At 42.0% G+C, this 18168-nt stretch overlaps 1 protein-coding gene across 1 annotated transcript in view; it reads right to left on the reverse strand.

Moving 5' to 3' along the window:
- Positions 1-2788: 2788 nt before the first annotated feature.
- The window catches only part of XYLB (xylulokinase), a 298115-nt gene continuing 282735 nt past the window's right edge, over positions 2789-18168 (reverse strand). The window contains exon 19 of the mRNA XM_040434104.1: positions 2789-2934. Coding sequence (XP_040290038.1) covers positions 2863-2934 — 72 coding nt within the window. The 3' untranslated portion in view covers positions 2789-2862. The remainder of the gene's footprint in view (positions 2935-18168) is intronic.

An 18168-nucleotide genomic window follows, 5' to 3' on the forward strand; every position in this document is an offset into this window, starting at 1 on the left:
CCTAGAGGAACGGATTACATATGGCGTTTCCCTTCGGATTTATATGAGAGTGCGGATTTCCACAATCTACTGGTGGGTTGGTGGGATGAATATATTAGCATTAATGATCAACCCGATAACGCCCAGTTAACTTGGGATGCAGGGAAAGCGGTGTTGAGAGGGAGGCTGATTTCTCATGTGACAGGTCTTAGAAAGAAGATAGCATCAGAAATTGAATCGCATAGCTTAAAATTTAGGAGGGCTTATGGAGCTTTAACGGCTAACCCATCAAAAGAGTCAGAAATAGCGTGGAAGACGGAGAAGCAGGAATATGAATTTTGGCTACAGAAGAGAGAGCTTTTATTCCGGTCAAAAGCGGATGCACAATTATACAAGTTTGGAAATAAAGCAGGGAGGATGTTGGTGAATTTAGCAAAGGGCTTCCATCAGTCATCCCCGATCATGGCTTTGAAGGACAAAAATGGGATATTAAAACATGACCCCAAGGACATAAATGGGATAATTAGGGATTTTTACGGCAATCTGTATAAATATGAGAAAGAGGACGCGGAAGCAGGAGATAGCTGGCTAAATTCTACTTCCCTTTCAGATATATCCCCAGAGGATCTGAATGATCTTAATGCCCCCATAACAGTACAGGAAGTGCAAGCAACTATTTCGGGCTTAAAATTAAGGAAGGCACCAGGCCCGGATGGTTACACAGGAGAGTTTTACAAAATCCTGGGAGGTAGAACGTCAGAACTTCTGACAAAGGTTTTTAACTCTTATGCAGAGGGTACTACGTTACCTAATGCGGCCAACACAGCCCATATAAAATTAATCCCAAAACCAGGGAAGGACCCACTACAGGCCACATCATATCGGCCGATATCGCTAATAAATACAGACATCAAAATACTTGCCAAAATTCTAGCAGGTAGGTTAGCGAACATCTTACCCAAAATTATTTCAGATGCTCAGGTGGGTTTTATCAAGGGCCGCTCAGCAGTCACGAATATCTGGAAAGTTCTATCTGTTTTAGATGAAGTAAAGATGAGGCCAGATCGCCATGCATCCCCAGCCCTGTTGACAATAGACGCGGAGAAAGCATTTGACAATGTGAGCTGGGGATGGATGGACAGAGTCTTAGATATGGTGGGGCTGACGGGAAGTTTCAGAAATGTCCTGCGGGTATTATATGCCAATCCCACGGCCAGAATTCATACCCCAGGTTTTCTCTCCACCGCATTCCCAATAAACAAAAGAACGAGACAGGGTTGTCCTCTCTCTCCGTTACTCTTTAACTTAGCCTTAGAACCGTTGTCCCGCTACCTAAATGAGACAAAAGAAATAAAAGGAATAAAAGTAGGCTCCAAAGAAATAAAACACGCTCTGTATGCTGACGATTTACTAGTGTTCTTGGCAAAACCCCAGCGAGATCTTCCCCACTTGATGGATAAGCTATTAAATTTTGGAAGCGCATCCGGCTTTAGGGTTAATGCTGACAAAAGTGAACTTTTGTTGCTCTCACAGACACGACGGAACAGGGTTTCCGAGTACCGGTCACTTCCGGTGAAAATGGCAAAGAATGCTATCCGATACTTGGGAATTAATATAGGGAAAACCCCGGAATCAATAAATTCGATGAACTATCCCCCCTTAATACAGAAAATCCAGGGAGATATAGACAGGTGGATAAACCGTCCCCTTTCCCTACTGGGCAGATGCCATTTGTTAAAAATGATCAGCTTCGCACGTTTATTGTACCCTATGCAGACGATCCCGTTATTAATTAGACATGTACAGTACATCCAATGTATGTGTCAGTTTCCCCGAGCGCTCGCATCCCTTTTGATTTGGATTCCAACAATTATAGGTGAAGGGATATTTCCCTAACACTACAAGCTGACTTGAACACTCTGAGTGATTGGGCATCAACTTGGCAAATGAGGTTCAATGTGGACAAATGCAAAGTTATGCATCTTGGTAATAATAATCTCTGTGCTTCATATGTCCTAGGTGATGTAGCACTGGGAGAGTCACTTATAGAGAAGGATCTGGGTGTCCTTGTGGATGGTAGATTAAATTACAGCATACAATGTCAATCAGCTGCTTCTAAGGCCACCAGGATATTGTAATGCATTAAACGAGGCATGGACTCGCGGGGCAGGGATGTAATATTACCACTTTACAAAGTGTTGGTGCGGCCTCATCTGGAATATGAAGTTCAGTTCTGGGCACCAGTACATAGAAAGGACGCACTGCAGATGGAAAAAGTACAGAGGAGAGCGACTAAACTTATAAGGGGAATGGAGGGTCTTAGTTATGAAGAAAGATTTGAAGAATTTAATTTATTTAGTCTTGAGAAGAGATGTCTAAGGGGGGACATGATTAACCTATACATAAATGGGCCATACAAAAAATACGGTGAAAAGCTGTTCCATGTAAAATGCGCTCAAAAGACAAAAGGGTACTTCCTCCGATTGGAGAGAAAAAACGTTCAGTCCCCAGAAGCTTCAAAGCTTCTTTACTGTAAAAACTGTGAAGCTGTGGAATAGACTTCCTCAGGACGTGGTCATAGCAGGAACAGTAGACAGTTTCAAAAAGGGTTTAGACGAATTCTTAAAAGTAAAAAACATTAATGCTTATGAAAACATGTAGAAATCTGAGTCTCAATTCCTTTTGGGATTCGCATACCCACCTATCCCTTGGTTGAACTTGATGGACGTATGTCTTTTTTCAACCGTATTAACTATGTAACTATGTAATAAAATATTGTGTTCATGTACTAATCGCCATTTAGACTCCACAGATTAAAATTTTATTGAACTTTATTCTATTTCATTTCCATTCTGCATTTGATGCAGCAGTTGTCAGGACTTTTCACACGATCTTCGATGCTTGAATTACTGCGTTCTCGATTTCAGAATAGCGCTTCAGTAGAGGCTGGTATATCTAGAAGTAAACATAGAGTTAAGAATTAATACGCCTGGAGAGTTCTCCAACTCCTAAGACTGCCGAGTATCACTTGAATGGGGCTGAGCTGTGCCTAGACTATGTGATGGATAGTCTAACGTCACTAGCCATGGGTAAGTTGCGGGAAGGCCACGGCATATTAAAACTCACCTGAAACTGGGAAAATTCAAGTTTTCACTTATGGAACATTACCACATCTATCTTAGGGATCAAAACAGTATTGTCCATATTGTGCATGTGAGAGAAGTATTGATGTTATAGAGTTGTATAGCTGTTGCCTCTCTCATAAGCACCAGTGTTGTCGTACTGAGTCATGTACAATGAGAATAGCAAAGACCAGACAGGTCTGTGGCTCTAAGAAGTCTTCTGTAATTTTTTGCAACTTGAGTTACTGTATTTTTCAAACTTATAAGATGCACCTTTTCCCCCCAAAAGTGGGGGAAAAGTGGCAGTATGTCTTATAGTCTGAATGCTAATGACAGCTGTACAGCGTCAAGACGTAGTGCACATAGGTGCGCACTATGATATGATGCTGTGCGACATCAGGTCACAGTGCAGCGCGGGCCAGAAGAAGAGGTTAGTTGTGGATCTTCAGTATGGCAGCACTGTCCAGAGAAAGCGAAGTTTATTTATTTATTTTTTATGTCTGATCTGAGGCTAATGAGCTCAAATCTGAGGCTGATTGAGGGTCCGATATGAGTCTGATGCGGGGCTGACCTGAGGTTGATGGAGGCTGGGTGGAGTCTGATGAGGATCTGAACTGAGGCTAATGGAGCTTTGGGTTTGATAAGGATCAGATCTGAGCTAATTGAGCTTGGGGGGGATGATTTTGGGGTCTGATGATGAATGGGGGGCTGATAAGGATTGAGGGGCTGATCTGAGGTCTGATGAAGTATGGGGGTCTGCTCTGAGGTCTGATGAAAATGTTTTCTTATTTTCCTCCTATAAATCCTAGGTGCATCTTATAGTCCGATGCATCTTATATTCATAAAAATACAATATTCTAATTTTAGCAAGTCGGCCACTCTGTTCCTAATGATTTTAACAAAAACATATAAGCTACAGGTAGTATTTTACTGAATTGCTGCTAAGTGGAGCAACTAGCAATTATGTAGTGGCAGTTAGATTTTTTTACTTGGGTGACAAGAGTGTTGGTTAACTATGCACACAGATGTATTACAGATACATAATACAGCTTCCACAGACATCTATGGGCATATACATTAGTACTCGGATTTTATATGAAACTCCTGCACACTGCAACATTTTTAGTGGCAAATCAGATTATAGACCAATGTTTTCAGTAAGCAGACCTTCTTCAGGCCAGCTGATTGTCCAGACAATAAGACATGAGGAAAGCATGGAGATGTAATTACCACAGTGATTACGTCTCCATGCTTTCCTAATGTTTATCTGTCTGGAAAATCTGTTGACCTGAAGAAGATCTGCTCACTGAAAAAATTTACCTAAAAACTGATTCGTCCCTAAAAATAGAAACCAATAATAATAACAACAATAATAATAATAAATCACTTTTGGGAACCTACTACCAGCGCTTTATTTGGAGTGCCATTATTATTCTCTTCTGATTTCATGTGAGGCACACAGAGGTCTTTGGAATCCATGGGAAAAAGAAAAGTGGCATATTCCATCATATGTTCTATTACAGAGGAATGCTCTCGTATATGCAGTGCTCCTAATGGAGGGTTCAGTGCTGTACAGTGGCACATATGGTGTCACATGGAGTGCCTACTATGTAAGTGTGAGATGGAGAAACAGTCACCGTTGTATGAATACTGTGTATATGAATACTGATTCATTAGCAATGGCATTCTGTTCTTCTGGAGAAGAACCGGGAAGCTGCCACTGCCTCCATCTTGAGAGGAACAGAGAAGGACTGTGTGGTGCAGAATCTGGTCGCATCTAGGCGTCAGGGAGTCCTGGAGTGATCAGAGTTGCAGCTGAAGTAGGCTGATCCCAGTCCAAGTCGCAGGGTACGTCCAGAGGAAGAGGATCTATTCCAGGAAGGCTGTTAGGAACTTTGGAACAAAACGCTATCTTCTCTGCAGGGCAGCACGTGTGCTCAAATAACTTGCTGCTCTCCAGAAAAAGATACCCGGGTCGGTAAGACAGTTAGTGCACGCACCTCAATATAGGATTGGCGCCTAAATACTAAAGACTGAGATCAAACCTGCCGGTAGTTAGTTAGTTAGTGTTGCTGAGTGGCAGGCTACCAAGAATTGCTGCTTGTTTATCACAATGACTTGTCAATTAAAGTTTTGGTTCGCTCCGGAGATCAGAGAGGACTTCACCATAATCTCCAGTTACCCCAGCTTGTTTATTGGGAGTGATATACACTCACCTTAAGAATTATTAGGAACACCATACTAATATGGTGTTGGACCCCCTTTTGCCTTCAGAACTGCCTTAAAGGGGTATTCTCATCTTCATGATCAGGTTTCAAATGTTTACACTGGTGCCATACTTCAATTTTCTAAATAGCTTCTATTATTTATAATGCACCCATTTAGCTAAATTGCCTTCCTCCTACCTCATTGTTTACACTTGGCAACCCATAGATACCGCCACCGCTCCACGGCCGCATCTATGGGCCGCGCTTGCGCAGACCGCACTTACTTTTTTTTACCCAGGCAGCCGGTCATTCCCACGAGAGCGCGCACGTCTGCTACAGAGCCGCGCATGGGCTTTTCATCTTTTTTCAGGGGAGAGAATTGAGGAAAATTAGCGGAGGAGCAGGTGATCTATTGGCAGCGTTCAGCGAGTGGTGAGGAGATCGGGGGTGCGCTGCTGTTTATAACTATGACCTTGTTATCGGGTGACGGCAGCTGAGCCGGAGAGGCGGGGGAGGTAGTGCAGAGAGGAGGTCCCGGGGAGAGAAGTCGTGCTGCTGCCGTTGCTGCCACAGTCCAGGATTTTGACCCTGAAGCACGGGTGTCACTGACAAATAATCATGGTAATGGGGAGAGGCTGTGAGTAATGGACTCTTTAAACTTATGAGGTCTCCGTACAGATAGCGAGCTCCCGTCAATGCAGCAAGAAACACCCCCGCCCTCCCCATAAGGATTATGAAAGTGCCTAGTGTTTCTACCACCACATTTTGACCTAATTAGCTGTCAGACACTAGCGATCTGCTAGTGTCTGCTGTACCTAACCATGCTATTGTAATTCCTTTCTTTGCAGCGGTTACCCTAAAAAACGTTGTTTTATTGGTATGCAAATGAGCCTCTAGGTGCTATGGGGGTGTCTTTTCAGCACCTAGAGGCTCCGTCCACTCACCATTTCTGCCGCCCAGCGCGCTCCAGCCCGCCCCTCGGCTCTAGATTGACAGCCTACTCGCGCCTGCGCCGTGTGCTTCTGTATTCGGCGCAGGCACAGTGACTGTTGGACTGCTCCCTGCGCCGTAATCGGCGCAGGCGCAGTGAAGATGCCGGCGCAGGGAGACAGTCACTGCGCCTGCGCCGAATACAGAAGCACACGGCGCAGGCACGAGAATTCGGCCGAGATGGAGAGAAGTAGGCTGTCAATCTAGAGTAGAGGGGCGGGCTGGAGCGCGCTGGACGGCAGAAATGGTGAGTGGACGGAGCCTCTAGGTGCTGAAAAGACACCCCCATAGCACCTAGAGGCTCATTTGCATACCAATAAAACTATGTTTTTTTGGGTAACCGATGCAGAGAAAGGAATTACAATAGCATGGTTAGGTACAGCAGACACTAGCAGATCGCTAGTGTCTGACAGCTAATTAGATCAAAATGTGGTGGTAGAAACCCTTTAACCGCTGACACGCCAGCGAGGACTAAAACCAGAAATAATTAATTGGGCCAAACAGTGCGGCTATAGGCTGAACGCTGTGTATAGGGGAGGCCGCAGGATCCTCGCCATGGGATCCAACTACAGATTAGGGGATTGCATTCTAAGCAATTTTCTTTGTATAATAAGGGTGGAGGAGTAATAGCAGAGCAGCTGGCAGAGCTGTCCTGCCGGCCATTTACAGAATACAGGCTGCCCTAAACAGCACTCGCTAGACAGTGAAGGGCACAATGATGCCACCCAGTTCTGTGCTGGGATTATTCCTGCGTGTAAAGGGGCCCCTCTGATAATAATGTTCTATGAGGCAACTGCTCAGAAAAAGTTTTTTGTTTTTTTTGTTTGGGTTGGGGGAGGCATTTTTATAACTTCGTGCGTTTTTTTGAGTCCATGCCATTTTTTTCAAGCCTTTTCCCATAAACTTTCCTACTGGAATAAAATGACTAAAAGAAAAGTATAAAAAAAAATTATATGTGAACAAAAACTGTGGCAACAATAAGCGCTGTTCAGCCACAGTACTAATGGTGAAGGAAATAGACTGATTTAGCAGAGATGTGTATGTGGCGGTTTAGAATCAATGCATGTGAAAGATAGAATCAGATGTAGCAGAGCTGAATAAGCGCTGTTCAGCCACAGTACTAATGGTGAAGGAAATAGACTGATTTAGCAGAGATGTGTATGTGGCGGTTTAGAATCAATGCATGTGAAAGATAGAATCAGATGTAGCAGAGCTGAATAAGCGCTGTTCAGCCACAGTACTAATGGTGAAGGAAATAGACTGATTTAGCAGAGATGTGTATGTGGCGGTTTAGAATCAATGCGGGTGAAAGATAGAATCAGATGTAGCAGAGCTGAATAAGCGCTGTTCAGCCACAGTACTAATGGTGAAGGAAATAGACAGATTTAGCAGAGATGTGTATGTGGCGGTTTAGAATCAATGCATGTGAAAGATAGAATCAGATGTAGCAGAGCTGAATAAGCGCTGTTCAGCCACAGTACTAATGGTGAAGGAAATAGAGGGATTTAGCAGAGATGTGTATGTGGCGGTTTAGAATCAATGCATGTGAAAGATAGAATCAGATGTAGCAGAGCTGAATAAGCTGCTGTTCAGCCACAGTGCTGGTTGAAGAGATAAACAGACAGATGTAGCAGAGCTGTATATGAAGCTTTTCAGACACAGTGCTAGTGGGGGAGTAGAATAAAGATGTAGCAAAGCTGTATAGGAAGCCATTCAGCCAAAGTGATGCTAGGGGACTGGAGTAGCCACATGTAGCTGAGCTGTATATGCATCTATAGAGATACATAGTGTAAGGTTTATACACAACTGGAGTATAGCTGTAATGAAAACAAATCTGCATCAGTGCTGGGGGGTGGGGGATTGTCATGTTTTATGGGAGACAAAAGCACAGATTATACGTTTACTAGCTGACAAGCTTTTGAGCTAATGTATAATTTGGAATTATAGTTTTTGATAAACAAAATGGGTTTGTAAGAGATCAGACAGAGATTTTGTGTGTAAAACTGTGCAGAAGAGCCACGTGTTACTGTACACTGAGCTCACTTATCACAGCGTCCATGTTTGTACGGGAAATTTGCCCACAAACAGATACATGGTTGACATACAAGGGGTTCACACGCTGCGGTAGTCAGCGATGCCGCACTTGTAATTATGTACAAGACACAAAAACCTTTTCCAACACAGATCACACACAGACTTATAATATCAAGTCTTACATCAACTGCAACACAAAAGCAGTAGTTTATGTGATCTGGTGTGAACAATGTGACAAAATGTATATAGGGTGCACTATAAGAAAATTCAAAAACAGAATTTTGGAACACCTAAACTATATAGATAATCCCTCTTATACCAACATATCAAATGTGGCAAGACATTTTATTGAAAAACACAATCGCAGCCCCAAGTATTTCAAAACATATGCCATAGAACAGGTTAAAACCTCTATCAGAGGAGGGGATATAAAACACCAAGTCAATCTGAGAGAGGCCTTTTGGATATTTAAACTGGAAACAAGGTATCCAAAAGGATTAAATATGAGAAGGGAAATTATGCACTTTTATTAAATGTTGCTTTTTTTCTTTCCTTTTCTTTTTGTGGTATGTATGTCGAACAATTATGTATATATTCAGTAGCAATCTCTGAAAAACCAAACTGAGAAGTAACGCAACTATAATGTGAATGGATACCTATTTAACGCAGCAGACTAGTTAGCAGAGTTTTTCCGCATTGCCTTTTTTTATTTTTCTATTATTTTATCTGCATGTTACATAATTTTTATTATGTTAGAAGAGACAATCTGTATGTATTGAAACAAGCTTGTTTTTAAAGTAATATTATGTAAATCTCTGTATGTCAGATATTTGAATGGAATGAATCTGATGCTCCAGGTGATAATTATTAGAGACATGTGTTGCGCAAAAGAGGAGGAATCTCAATTGCTCCATGCTATTCCCCTCTCCCTACCCTCTGCATAGCCAAAGGTGGGAGTGACTACAGCACTAATTACACACATTTGAGCTCTTACTTATACCTGAGAACACCAGTCGCACACCACTGTTACGAATAAGAACCTTTCGAAACGCGTCAACAGCCTACACCAGAGAGAATTTGAGTCCTGTATTGTCTGTGCACAATTGCTAAACAAAGACGGAGAATTTGACACTTCAAAAAAGTGAGTGCTGGAGCCTGAATCTTCCCATTATTTCACTTATCACAGCTCTCTGATTCCCCAGCAGGGGGAGGGGCCTCAGACACTGCAGGCTGCCAGACTGATGAGTCATAGTCTTCACATGAACTAGCATGTAAGAACTCAGTGCTCAGTGTGATGTCATAAGGAGGTATGGCCGGCCTTCACTCTAGCTGCCTAACCCCGCCCAGCCTTAGCTGCAGAAAACCAGGAAGTGACCAGCAGAGTGACTGCAGGGAAGGATGAATAAGCGAGATGAGAATACCCCTTTAATTCTACGTGGCATTGATTTAACAAGGTGCTGATAGCATTCTTTAGAAATGTTGGCCCATATTGATAGGATAGCATCTTGCAGTTGATGGAGATTTGAGGGATGCACATTTTTCCTGAAGCAGAAATGATGAGCACAAAGCTCCCGTTCCACCACATCCCAAAGATGCTCTATTGGGTTAAGATCTGGTGACTGTGGGGGCCATTTTAGTACAGTGAACTCATTGTCATGTTCAAGAAACCAATTTGAAATGATTCGAGCTTTGTGACATGGTGCATTATCCCGCTGGAAGTAGCCATCAGAGGATGGATACATGTTCTCATTCTGTTTACGCCAAATTCGGACTCTACCATTTGAATGTCTCAACAGAAATCGAGACTCATCAGACCAGGCAACATTTTTCCAGTCTTCAACAGTCCAATTTTGGTGAACTCGTGCAAATTGTAGCCTCTTTTTCCTATTTGTAGTGGAGATGAGTGGTACCCGGTGGGGTCTTCTGCTGTTGTAGCTCATCCGCCTCAAGGTTGTGCGTGTTGTGGCTTCACAAATGCTGCTGTCGGCTGTGCTCTGTGAACCAGCGCACACAGCGTGAGGCCACAAAGTGCCTTCGCGCTGTGCGCAGCCTTCACAGCCGACAGCGGAGGACCAGGAACCAGTGAGTACAGAGCTTTCACCGCTTCCTGGTCCTTCGGTACGAATGAGCGCTTCCATAATGAAAGCGCTCATTGGTATTCATTACACAAGACGCAGGGGCCATTTTCCCCCACTTTTGGGGGGAAAAAAGTGCGTCTTATGGGGCAGTGGCCAGCGGGGCTCAAGAGGCAGCTACCTTGGGCCCCAGGAGCAACTTTTGCCCGGCGTTAAAGATGGCCCTGGAGCTAGCACAAGGAAGCAGGTAAGTATGCTTCCCTTCACTGGTGCACAACCCCTTTAAAGACGTTACCCGATGCATAAAATATGACATTACTCCCTTAGATCATGCAAAACGTTTCTAATTTTTTTAAATTGAAATGATTTAATGAATTAATTAATAAATAATTGGTCCTGTCTACAGATCATGCTGTTATTATGGAACCCCTTTGGTATTTTGAGATCCCTCTTCAGAATATCACCTAACATGTGCAGTGCTGAAGGACGCTCAGTCCCACCACCTGGATCTTCTTTGATGTGGGCCGTGCAGTAATTTGCATTCATTTACATAGACTTTGAGAATAATATGTAATAATATGAGATATCTGGAAATTGAAAAATATGATTGCAATATTTTTTAGGCATGCCATATATTTGTCAGCTTTTTTTAAACTTATTTTATATTTTTTAAGAATACATTTTAGGTGCTGAAGCATTTTGCACATTTGAGAAATTGGTCAAAACACAATTAAAAATACATTCCCAATGTGAATTAAATTAGACATTCATCCACATGTCACATGGAAAATGCTTCCCGCTGTAATCTGGAGTATCAGTGTGAATTTCTCTGCCATCTCTCATCTCACCTTGATCTGTCCCAGCAAGTGCTAATAAATTCTTACCCCATCCTGAGACTAGTGACAGCGACCAACCACAGAAATCTTTCTCCCGATCAGTTAGATGTGCTAATGACAGGGAGACTTCCATATTCACAAGTGTAACTGCATTAGGCTGTCTGTTTACATACAAACAAGCGTATTATTTCTATGAATATCGATATTTCAGACGGGCAGCCTGATAATTCACAGCAGTCCAGTCTCTGAAAACGTCATACAGTTGGAGATATGTTCAGAACTGCTATCCATGCTGCCGCATTTTAGACATTTTCTATAGAACGGAATACAATAAAGTTAAATTACATTAACAAGTAATAACATAGCACTATTTGGGCATTTAAAATATTGATGGCCGATCCTCAGGATACGTTATCAGTATCAGACCATTGAGGGTCTGACTCTCGACACCCCCATTGATCAGCTATGCTAAAGGCCTTTCCCCAAACTAAAATCTCTCTCTATCCCCAACCCCAACCAAAAGCAGGAAACATATACAGCCTCCCTCAGATACAATAGGCAAAATTTATGAAACTCTCTAAAAAGAGGATCTGAGTTTGTTGCGCATAGCAACCAATCACAGTGAAACTTTCATTTTTCATGAGCACAATAAGAAATGAAAACTGCGCTGTGATTGGTCGGTGGTATATGACAGCTGTAGGCCCAGATTCAGAAACCAAAGAAGATATAGAGAACCATACATTTGTAAAAACGTACTATATTACACGCCCGCCATCCAATCTAATTTCTGCCCACGTGACGAGTGGGTGACATAGTCTGGTAGAGCAAGTGGCTACCTACACTGGCTAACAGTAGGGAAGCCCATATACCCAAACACAGTATATAAAATTGGGTTGAACTGATGCAACCTTCAAGCTGGCAGCCTAACAGAACAGTAAGGCCTCTTTCATACGGTGAGATGCGTGAAGCAAACGCTTAGTATCCGTACTGAATCCTGAACCATTCATTTTAATGGGCCTGTGTACATTTTTCACTCATTATTTCTGCTTCAGGAAAAATCACAGCATGATTTATATTCTGTGTTTTTTCTCGCAACTCTGTGAATGGGGCTTGCGTGAAATGTACACTTGTGTGAAAAACGCATCCATAACTGACTGCACAAGCATGAAGAAAACTGAAACGCTGAATGGAATTGCAGATAAAACCTGAGTGCAAAACCATCCGTTTTTTCCCAAACAGAACAGATGTTCGTGTTAAAGAGGCCTAAAAGATTGGGTATGACTGGTATGAGATAATAAACCTATAAAACAGAAAAACTAGAAAGAACGCCATCCCTTGTATATTGTAAGCTCTTGCGGGTAGGGTCCACCACCCTTCTGTATCAGTTTATAACTCATTTTGTTCATGCTTTTTGCACTTGTTTTTGTATTATATAATTACACCCCTTTTCATATGTACAGTGCCCTGAAATTAATGGTGCTTTAATAATAAATAATAATAAGTAAAACTCCCTCCACATTGTAATTTCTGCTCCAAAACAAAGCATTTATGTCACTTTAACCTCTCTTTTTTGCAAGGATCCATCCATGCCTTCAGCACACAGCAATATACGATATACACATCTTATCTTCAGTGTAAAGTTGACACAGCTGAATCTCCACTTCCATAACTATATTAATACGCTATATCAGGCATGCTCAACCTGCGGCACACCAGCTGTTGCAAAACTACAACTCCCAGCATGCCCAAACCGCCTACAGCTAGCAGGGCATTGTGAAAGTTGTAGTTTTACAACAGTAGGAGGGCTGCAGGTCGAGCATGCCTGCGCTATATGGACAAAAGTATTGGAACACCTACACATTACACCTACAGGAACTCTTATGACATTCCAGTTAAAATTCAAAGGCATTAATATTAGGATGGTTTACAAAAACCTTAACAAAAACAGATTTCACTCTTCTGGGAAGACTTTCTGCAAGATTTTGGGGTGTATCTATGTAAAATTTTGCTCATTTATCCAGAAGAGCATTTGAGGACAGACACTGATGCTGGATGTTCTCGACTAAGCTTGCCATCACATAGGTGTCTGATGGAGTTCAAGTCAGAGCTCTGTGCTGATCAGTCAAGATCTTTGAGAGCAAACTCATCCAACCATGCCTTTAGGGAACTTCCTTTGTGCACAGGGCACAGTCATGCTAGAATAGAAGAGGACCTTCCCCAAAGTGTCCCCACATAGCTGGAAGCATACAATTGTCCAAATTGTCCAACATGTGCTGGTATGCTGAAGCATTAATATTTCCCTTCCATAGAACTAAGAGGCCAACCCCAGAAAAACAACCCCATTATTCCTCCTCCACCAAAATTTACAGTTTGGACAATGCAATCAGGCAGGTAATGTTCCTCTGGCATTCGTCCGACTCATCCATCAGACTGCCAGATCAAGAAGCATGATTTGACACTCTGCAGAAGACGTTTCCACTTCTCCAGAGTCCAGTGGCGGCATGCTTTACACCACTCCATCTGACGCTTTGCTTTGTGCTTGGTGATATAAGGCTTACATGCAGCTGCTTGGCTATGGAAACCAATGTTCTGAAGCTCCCGACGCACAGTTTTTGTGCTGATGTTAAAACGGTTGTGCAGTAAATATTGTAAGGTGGCAGGTAAAGTGTTAAATGGCGTATATATTCCACCAAGGTTTCTCACCTATACATGGGGAGGGGCTCTGTTCCTAGCCTTGGACAAATTTACTCTGCAGCCACTTGATTAATGCAGCTGGGCTGAGGCCTACTTAACCCCTTCAGGACATAGCCATTATTCCCCTTCAGGACGCAGCCTAATTTTGCAAATCTTACAAGTGTCACTTTATGTGGTAATAACTTTAAAACGCGTTTACTTATCCAGGCCATTCTGAGATTGCTTTCTTGTCACACATTGTACTTCATGACAGTGGCAAAACTGAGTCAAAATATTTCATTTTTATTTATAAAAAAAATACCAAATTTGGCAAAAATGGTAAAAAAAGTAGCAAATTTGCAAATTTCAATTTCCCTACTTTAATAATAGATAGTAATACCTCAAAAAATTGTTATTACTTTACATTCCCCATATGTCTACTTCATGTTTGGATCATTTTGAAAATTACATCACATTATTTTGGGACGTTAGAAGGCTTAGAAGTATGAAGCAAATCTTAGGCCTCTTTCAGACGGGCGTTGCGGGAAAAGGTGCGGGTACGTTGCGGGAACATGCGTGATTTTTCCGCGCGAGTGCAAAACATTGTAATGCGTTTTGCACGCGCGTGAGAAAAATCGTGCATGTTTGGTACCCAAACCCGAACTTCTTCACAGAAGTTCGGGCTTGGGATCGGTGTTCTGTAGATTGTATTATTTTCCCTTATAACATGGTTATAAGGGAAAATAATAGCATTCTGAATACAGAATGCATAGTAAAATAGTGCTGGAGGGGTTAAAAAAAATAATAAAATAATTTAACTTTAACCTTAATCCACTTAATCGCGCAGCCGGCATCGCTTCTGTCTTCTTTCTTTGCTGTGTGCAGGAACAGGACCTGTGGGGACATCCATCCGGTCATCACATGGTCCATCACATGATCCATCACCATGGTAAAATATCATGTGATGGATCATGTGATGACCGGAGTGACGTCACCACAGGTCCTGTTCCTGCACACAGCAAAGAAAGAAGACAGAAGCGCTGCCGGCTGCGCGATCAAGTGGATTAAGGTGAGTTAAATTTTTTTATATTTTTTTTTAACCCCTCCAGCGCTATTTTACTATGCATTCTGTATTCAGAATGCTATTATTTTCCCTTATAACCATGTTATAAGGGAAAATAATAATGATCGGGTCTCCATCCCGATCGTCTCCTAGCAACCGTGCGTGAAAATCGCACCGCATCCGCACTTGCTTGGGGCCTGCGGTACGTGAAAAACGCACAAAATAGAGCATGCTGCGATTTTCACGCAACGCACAAATGATGCGTGAAAATCACCGCTCATGTGAACATCCCCATAGAAATGAATGGGTCGGGATTCAGTGCGGGTGCAATGCGTTCAACTCAAGCATCGCATCCGCGCGGAATACTCGCCCGTGTGAAAGGGGCCTTAAAATTTTTAAGAAAATTTCCAAAACCCAATTTTTTCAGGACCAGTTCAGCTATTAAGTAACTTTTTGGGGCTTACATATTAGAAACCACCAATAAATCACCCCATTTTAGAATTTACTTTACAAACTTTGTTAACCCTTTAGGTGTTTCACAAGAATTAAAGAAAAATGTAGAAGAAATTTTAGAATGTCACTTTTTTGGCAGATTTTCCATTTTAATCAATTTTCTTCTGCTAACAAAGCAAGGGTTAACATCCAAACAAAACTTAATATTTATTACCCTGATTCTGTAGTTTACAGAAACACCCCATATATGGTCGTGAACTGCTGTACGGGCACACGGCATGGCTCAAAAGCAAAGGAACGTCGTATGGTTTTTGGAAGGCAGATTTCACAGGAATAATTTTAAGTTGCCATGTAACATTTGAAGACCTATGCACCCCTAGAGTAGAAACTCCAAAAAAATTATTCCATTTTGGAAACTATAGGATAAGGTGGCAGCTTTAGATCATGTGGTATTTTTATAGGGCCGGTTGTTACGGATGCGACAATACCAAATATGACTTTTTTGGTTGTTTGTTTCAATTTTACATAATAAATCATTTTTGAAAAAAATTATTTTTTAGTGTCTCCATATTCTGAAAGCCATATATTTTTATTTTTTTTGGGCGATTGTTCTAGGTAGTGTCTCATTTTTTTCGGTATGAGATGATGGTTTGATTGGTACCATTTTAGGGTGCATATGACTTTTTGATCGCTTGCTATTACACTTTTTGTGATGTAAAGTGACAAAAAAAATATTTTTTTTACACTGTTTAGATTTATTTGTTTTTACGGTATTCACCTGGGGGGTTAGGTCATGTGATATTTTTATACAGCAGGTTCTCTCGGATGTGGCGATACCTAATATGTACACTTTTTTTTATTTATTTAAGTTTTCCACAATAATATCATTTTGAAACAAAAAAAATCATGTTTTAGTGTCTCCATAGTCTGAGAGCCATATTTATTTTTATTTTTTGGGCGATTGTCTTAGGTAGGGTATAATTTTTGCGGGATGAGATGATGGTTTGATTGGCACTATTTTGGGGGAATGCGGTAAGGCACAACATTTCCCACATACATGTACGTGATAATGCGGGAAGGGGTTAAAGACCCAGGCTGCATTATGTGGGGGAGAGCCAAACAGGGTGGTTGCTCTATGTGTGAGCAGATGGTACAGGTTGCTGTTACTCTGTTGCATATGGGACAGTCAGGGACATTACTGTCTAGTTAAGAGCTCGGACGAGCAGGAGTTTCTTTACGTTATGTTTTCTTTTTGAACCGTGCATCCTGTACATCTGCTGCCTGTTTACGCTGACAATAAATGCCGGTAAGGACCGCGCTTTGAAACCACAAAGTCTGTCTGGGATTCTATAGCATTGGACTTGCTCGGACCAGTGAGCTAAGTAGAAAAGTCCACAATATATATTGATGACCTATTCTCAGTATAGGTCATCAATATTTGATCGGCAGGGGTCCGACACCTGACACCTCTGCAAATCAGCTGTTTGAAGAATAGGCAAAACTCCATGTGAGCGCTGTTTCCTCTTCATTACAAGTGCAAGTTGTGGCATGGTGTAAGTACTCGCTCCATTAACCCCTCCCCGCATTATCATGAACATGTACTTGAGCAAATGTGGCTCCTTGCCGCATCCTCACGTGCATGTTACTGATAGGCGGGCCCCTGCTGCATCCGCCGGCATTGTGTGCTGGCGGATTAACCCTTTCACGTGCGGCGGTCAGCACTGACCGCGGCACGTGCGGGGTATACAGAGAGAGGGGTCTCCCTCTTACTCCATCGCCCCCCCACGCTGCGCTGGCAGGGGGTCGATGATTGCCATGGCAGCCCCGATGCCTTACACAGGTATCAGAGCTGCCAGCCTACGGAAGCCCAGGAGATCCAGCTTGAGTGCTGGGTCTCCTAGGCAACAGTCAGCGTCTCACTGTGTGAGACGCTGACAGTTCAGTTCAGTACAATACAGAATGTATCGTACTGAATTTAAACAGGGATCAAACCCTATAAAGATGAAGTCTCATCGTGGGACAAATATAAAAAGTTAAATAAAGTTAAAAAAAAGTGTATCTTTTATAATAAAAAAAAGCGTCCATTTTCCAAAATAAAGTTAAAAAAAATAAATAAGGAAAAACAGAAAAGTAGACATATTACATATCGCCGCGTCACTATAGACCGGCTCTATAAAAATATCACATCACCTAACCCCTCAGGAGAACAAAAAAGTAAAATAAAAACTGTGCTAAAAAAACTATTTACATCACAAAAAGTGCAAACCAAGCGATCAAAAAGGCGTATGCCCCCCAAAATAGTACCAGTCTAACCGTCACCTCATCCTGCAAAAAATGAGCCTCTACCTAAAACAATAACCCAAAAAATAAAATTACTATGGCTCTCAGACTATGGAGACACTAAAACATGATATATTTTTTTGTTTCAAAAATATTAGCGTATAAAACTTGAATAAATAAAAAAAGTAGACATATTAGGTATTGCCACGTCCATAACGACCTGCTCTATAAAAATATCACATGATTTAACCCCTCAGGGGAACACCGTGAGAAAAATAAAATTAAAACGGTGTAAAGAAAGCCATTTTTTGTCACCTTACATCACAAAAAGTGTAATACCAAGCGATCAAAAAGTCTGACGCACCCCAACATCATACCAATCAAACCATCACCTCATCCCGCAAAAAATGAGCCCCTACTTAAGACAATCACGCAAAAAATAAAGAAAATATGGCT

The sequence above is a fragment of the Bufo bufo genome, chromosome 5, assembly GCF_905171765.1.
Source record: "Bufo bufo chromosome 5, aBufBuf1.1, whole genome shotgun sequence".
Taxonomy (NCBI): domain Eukaryota; kingdom Metazoa; phylum Chordata; class Amphibia; order Anura; family Bufonidae; genus Bufo; species Bufo bufo.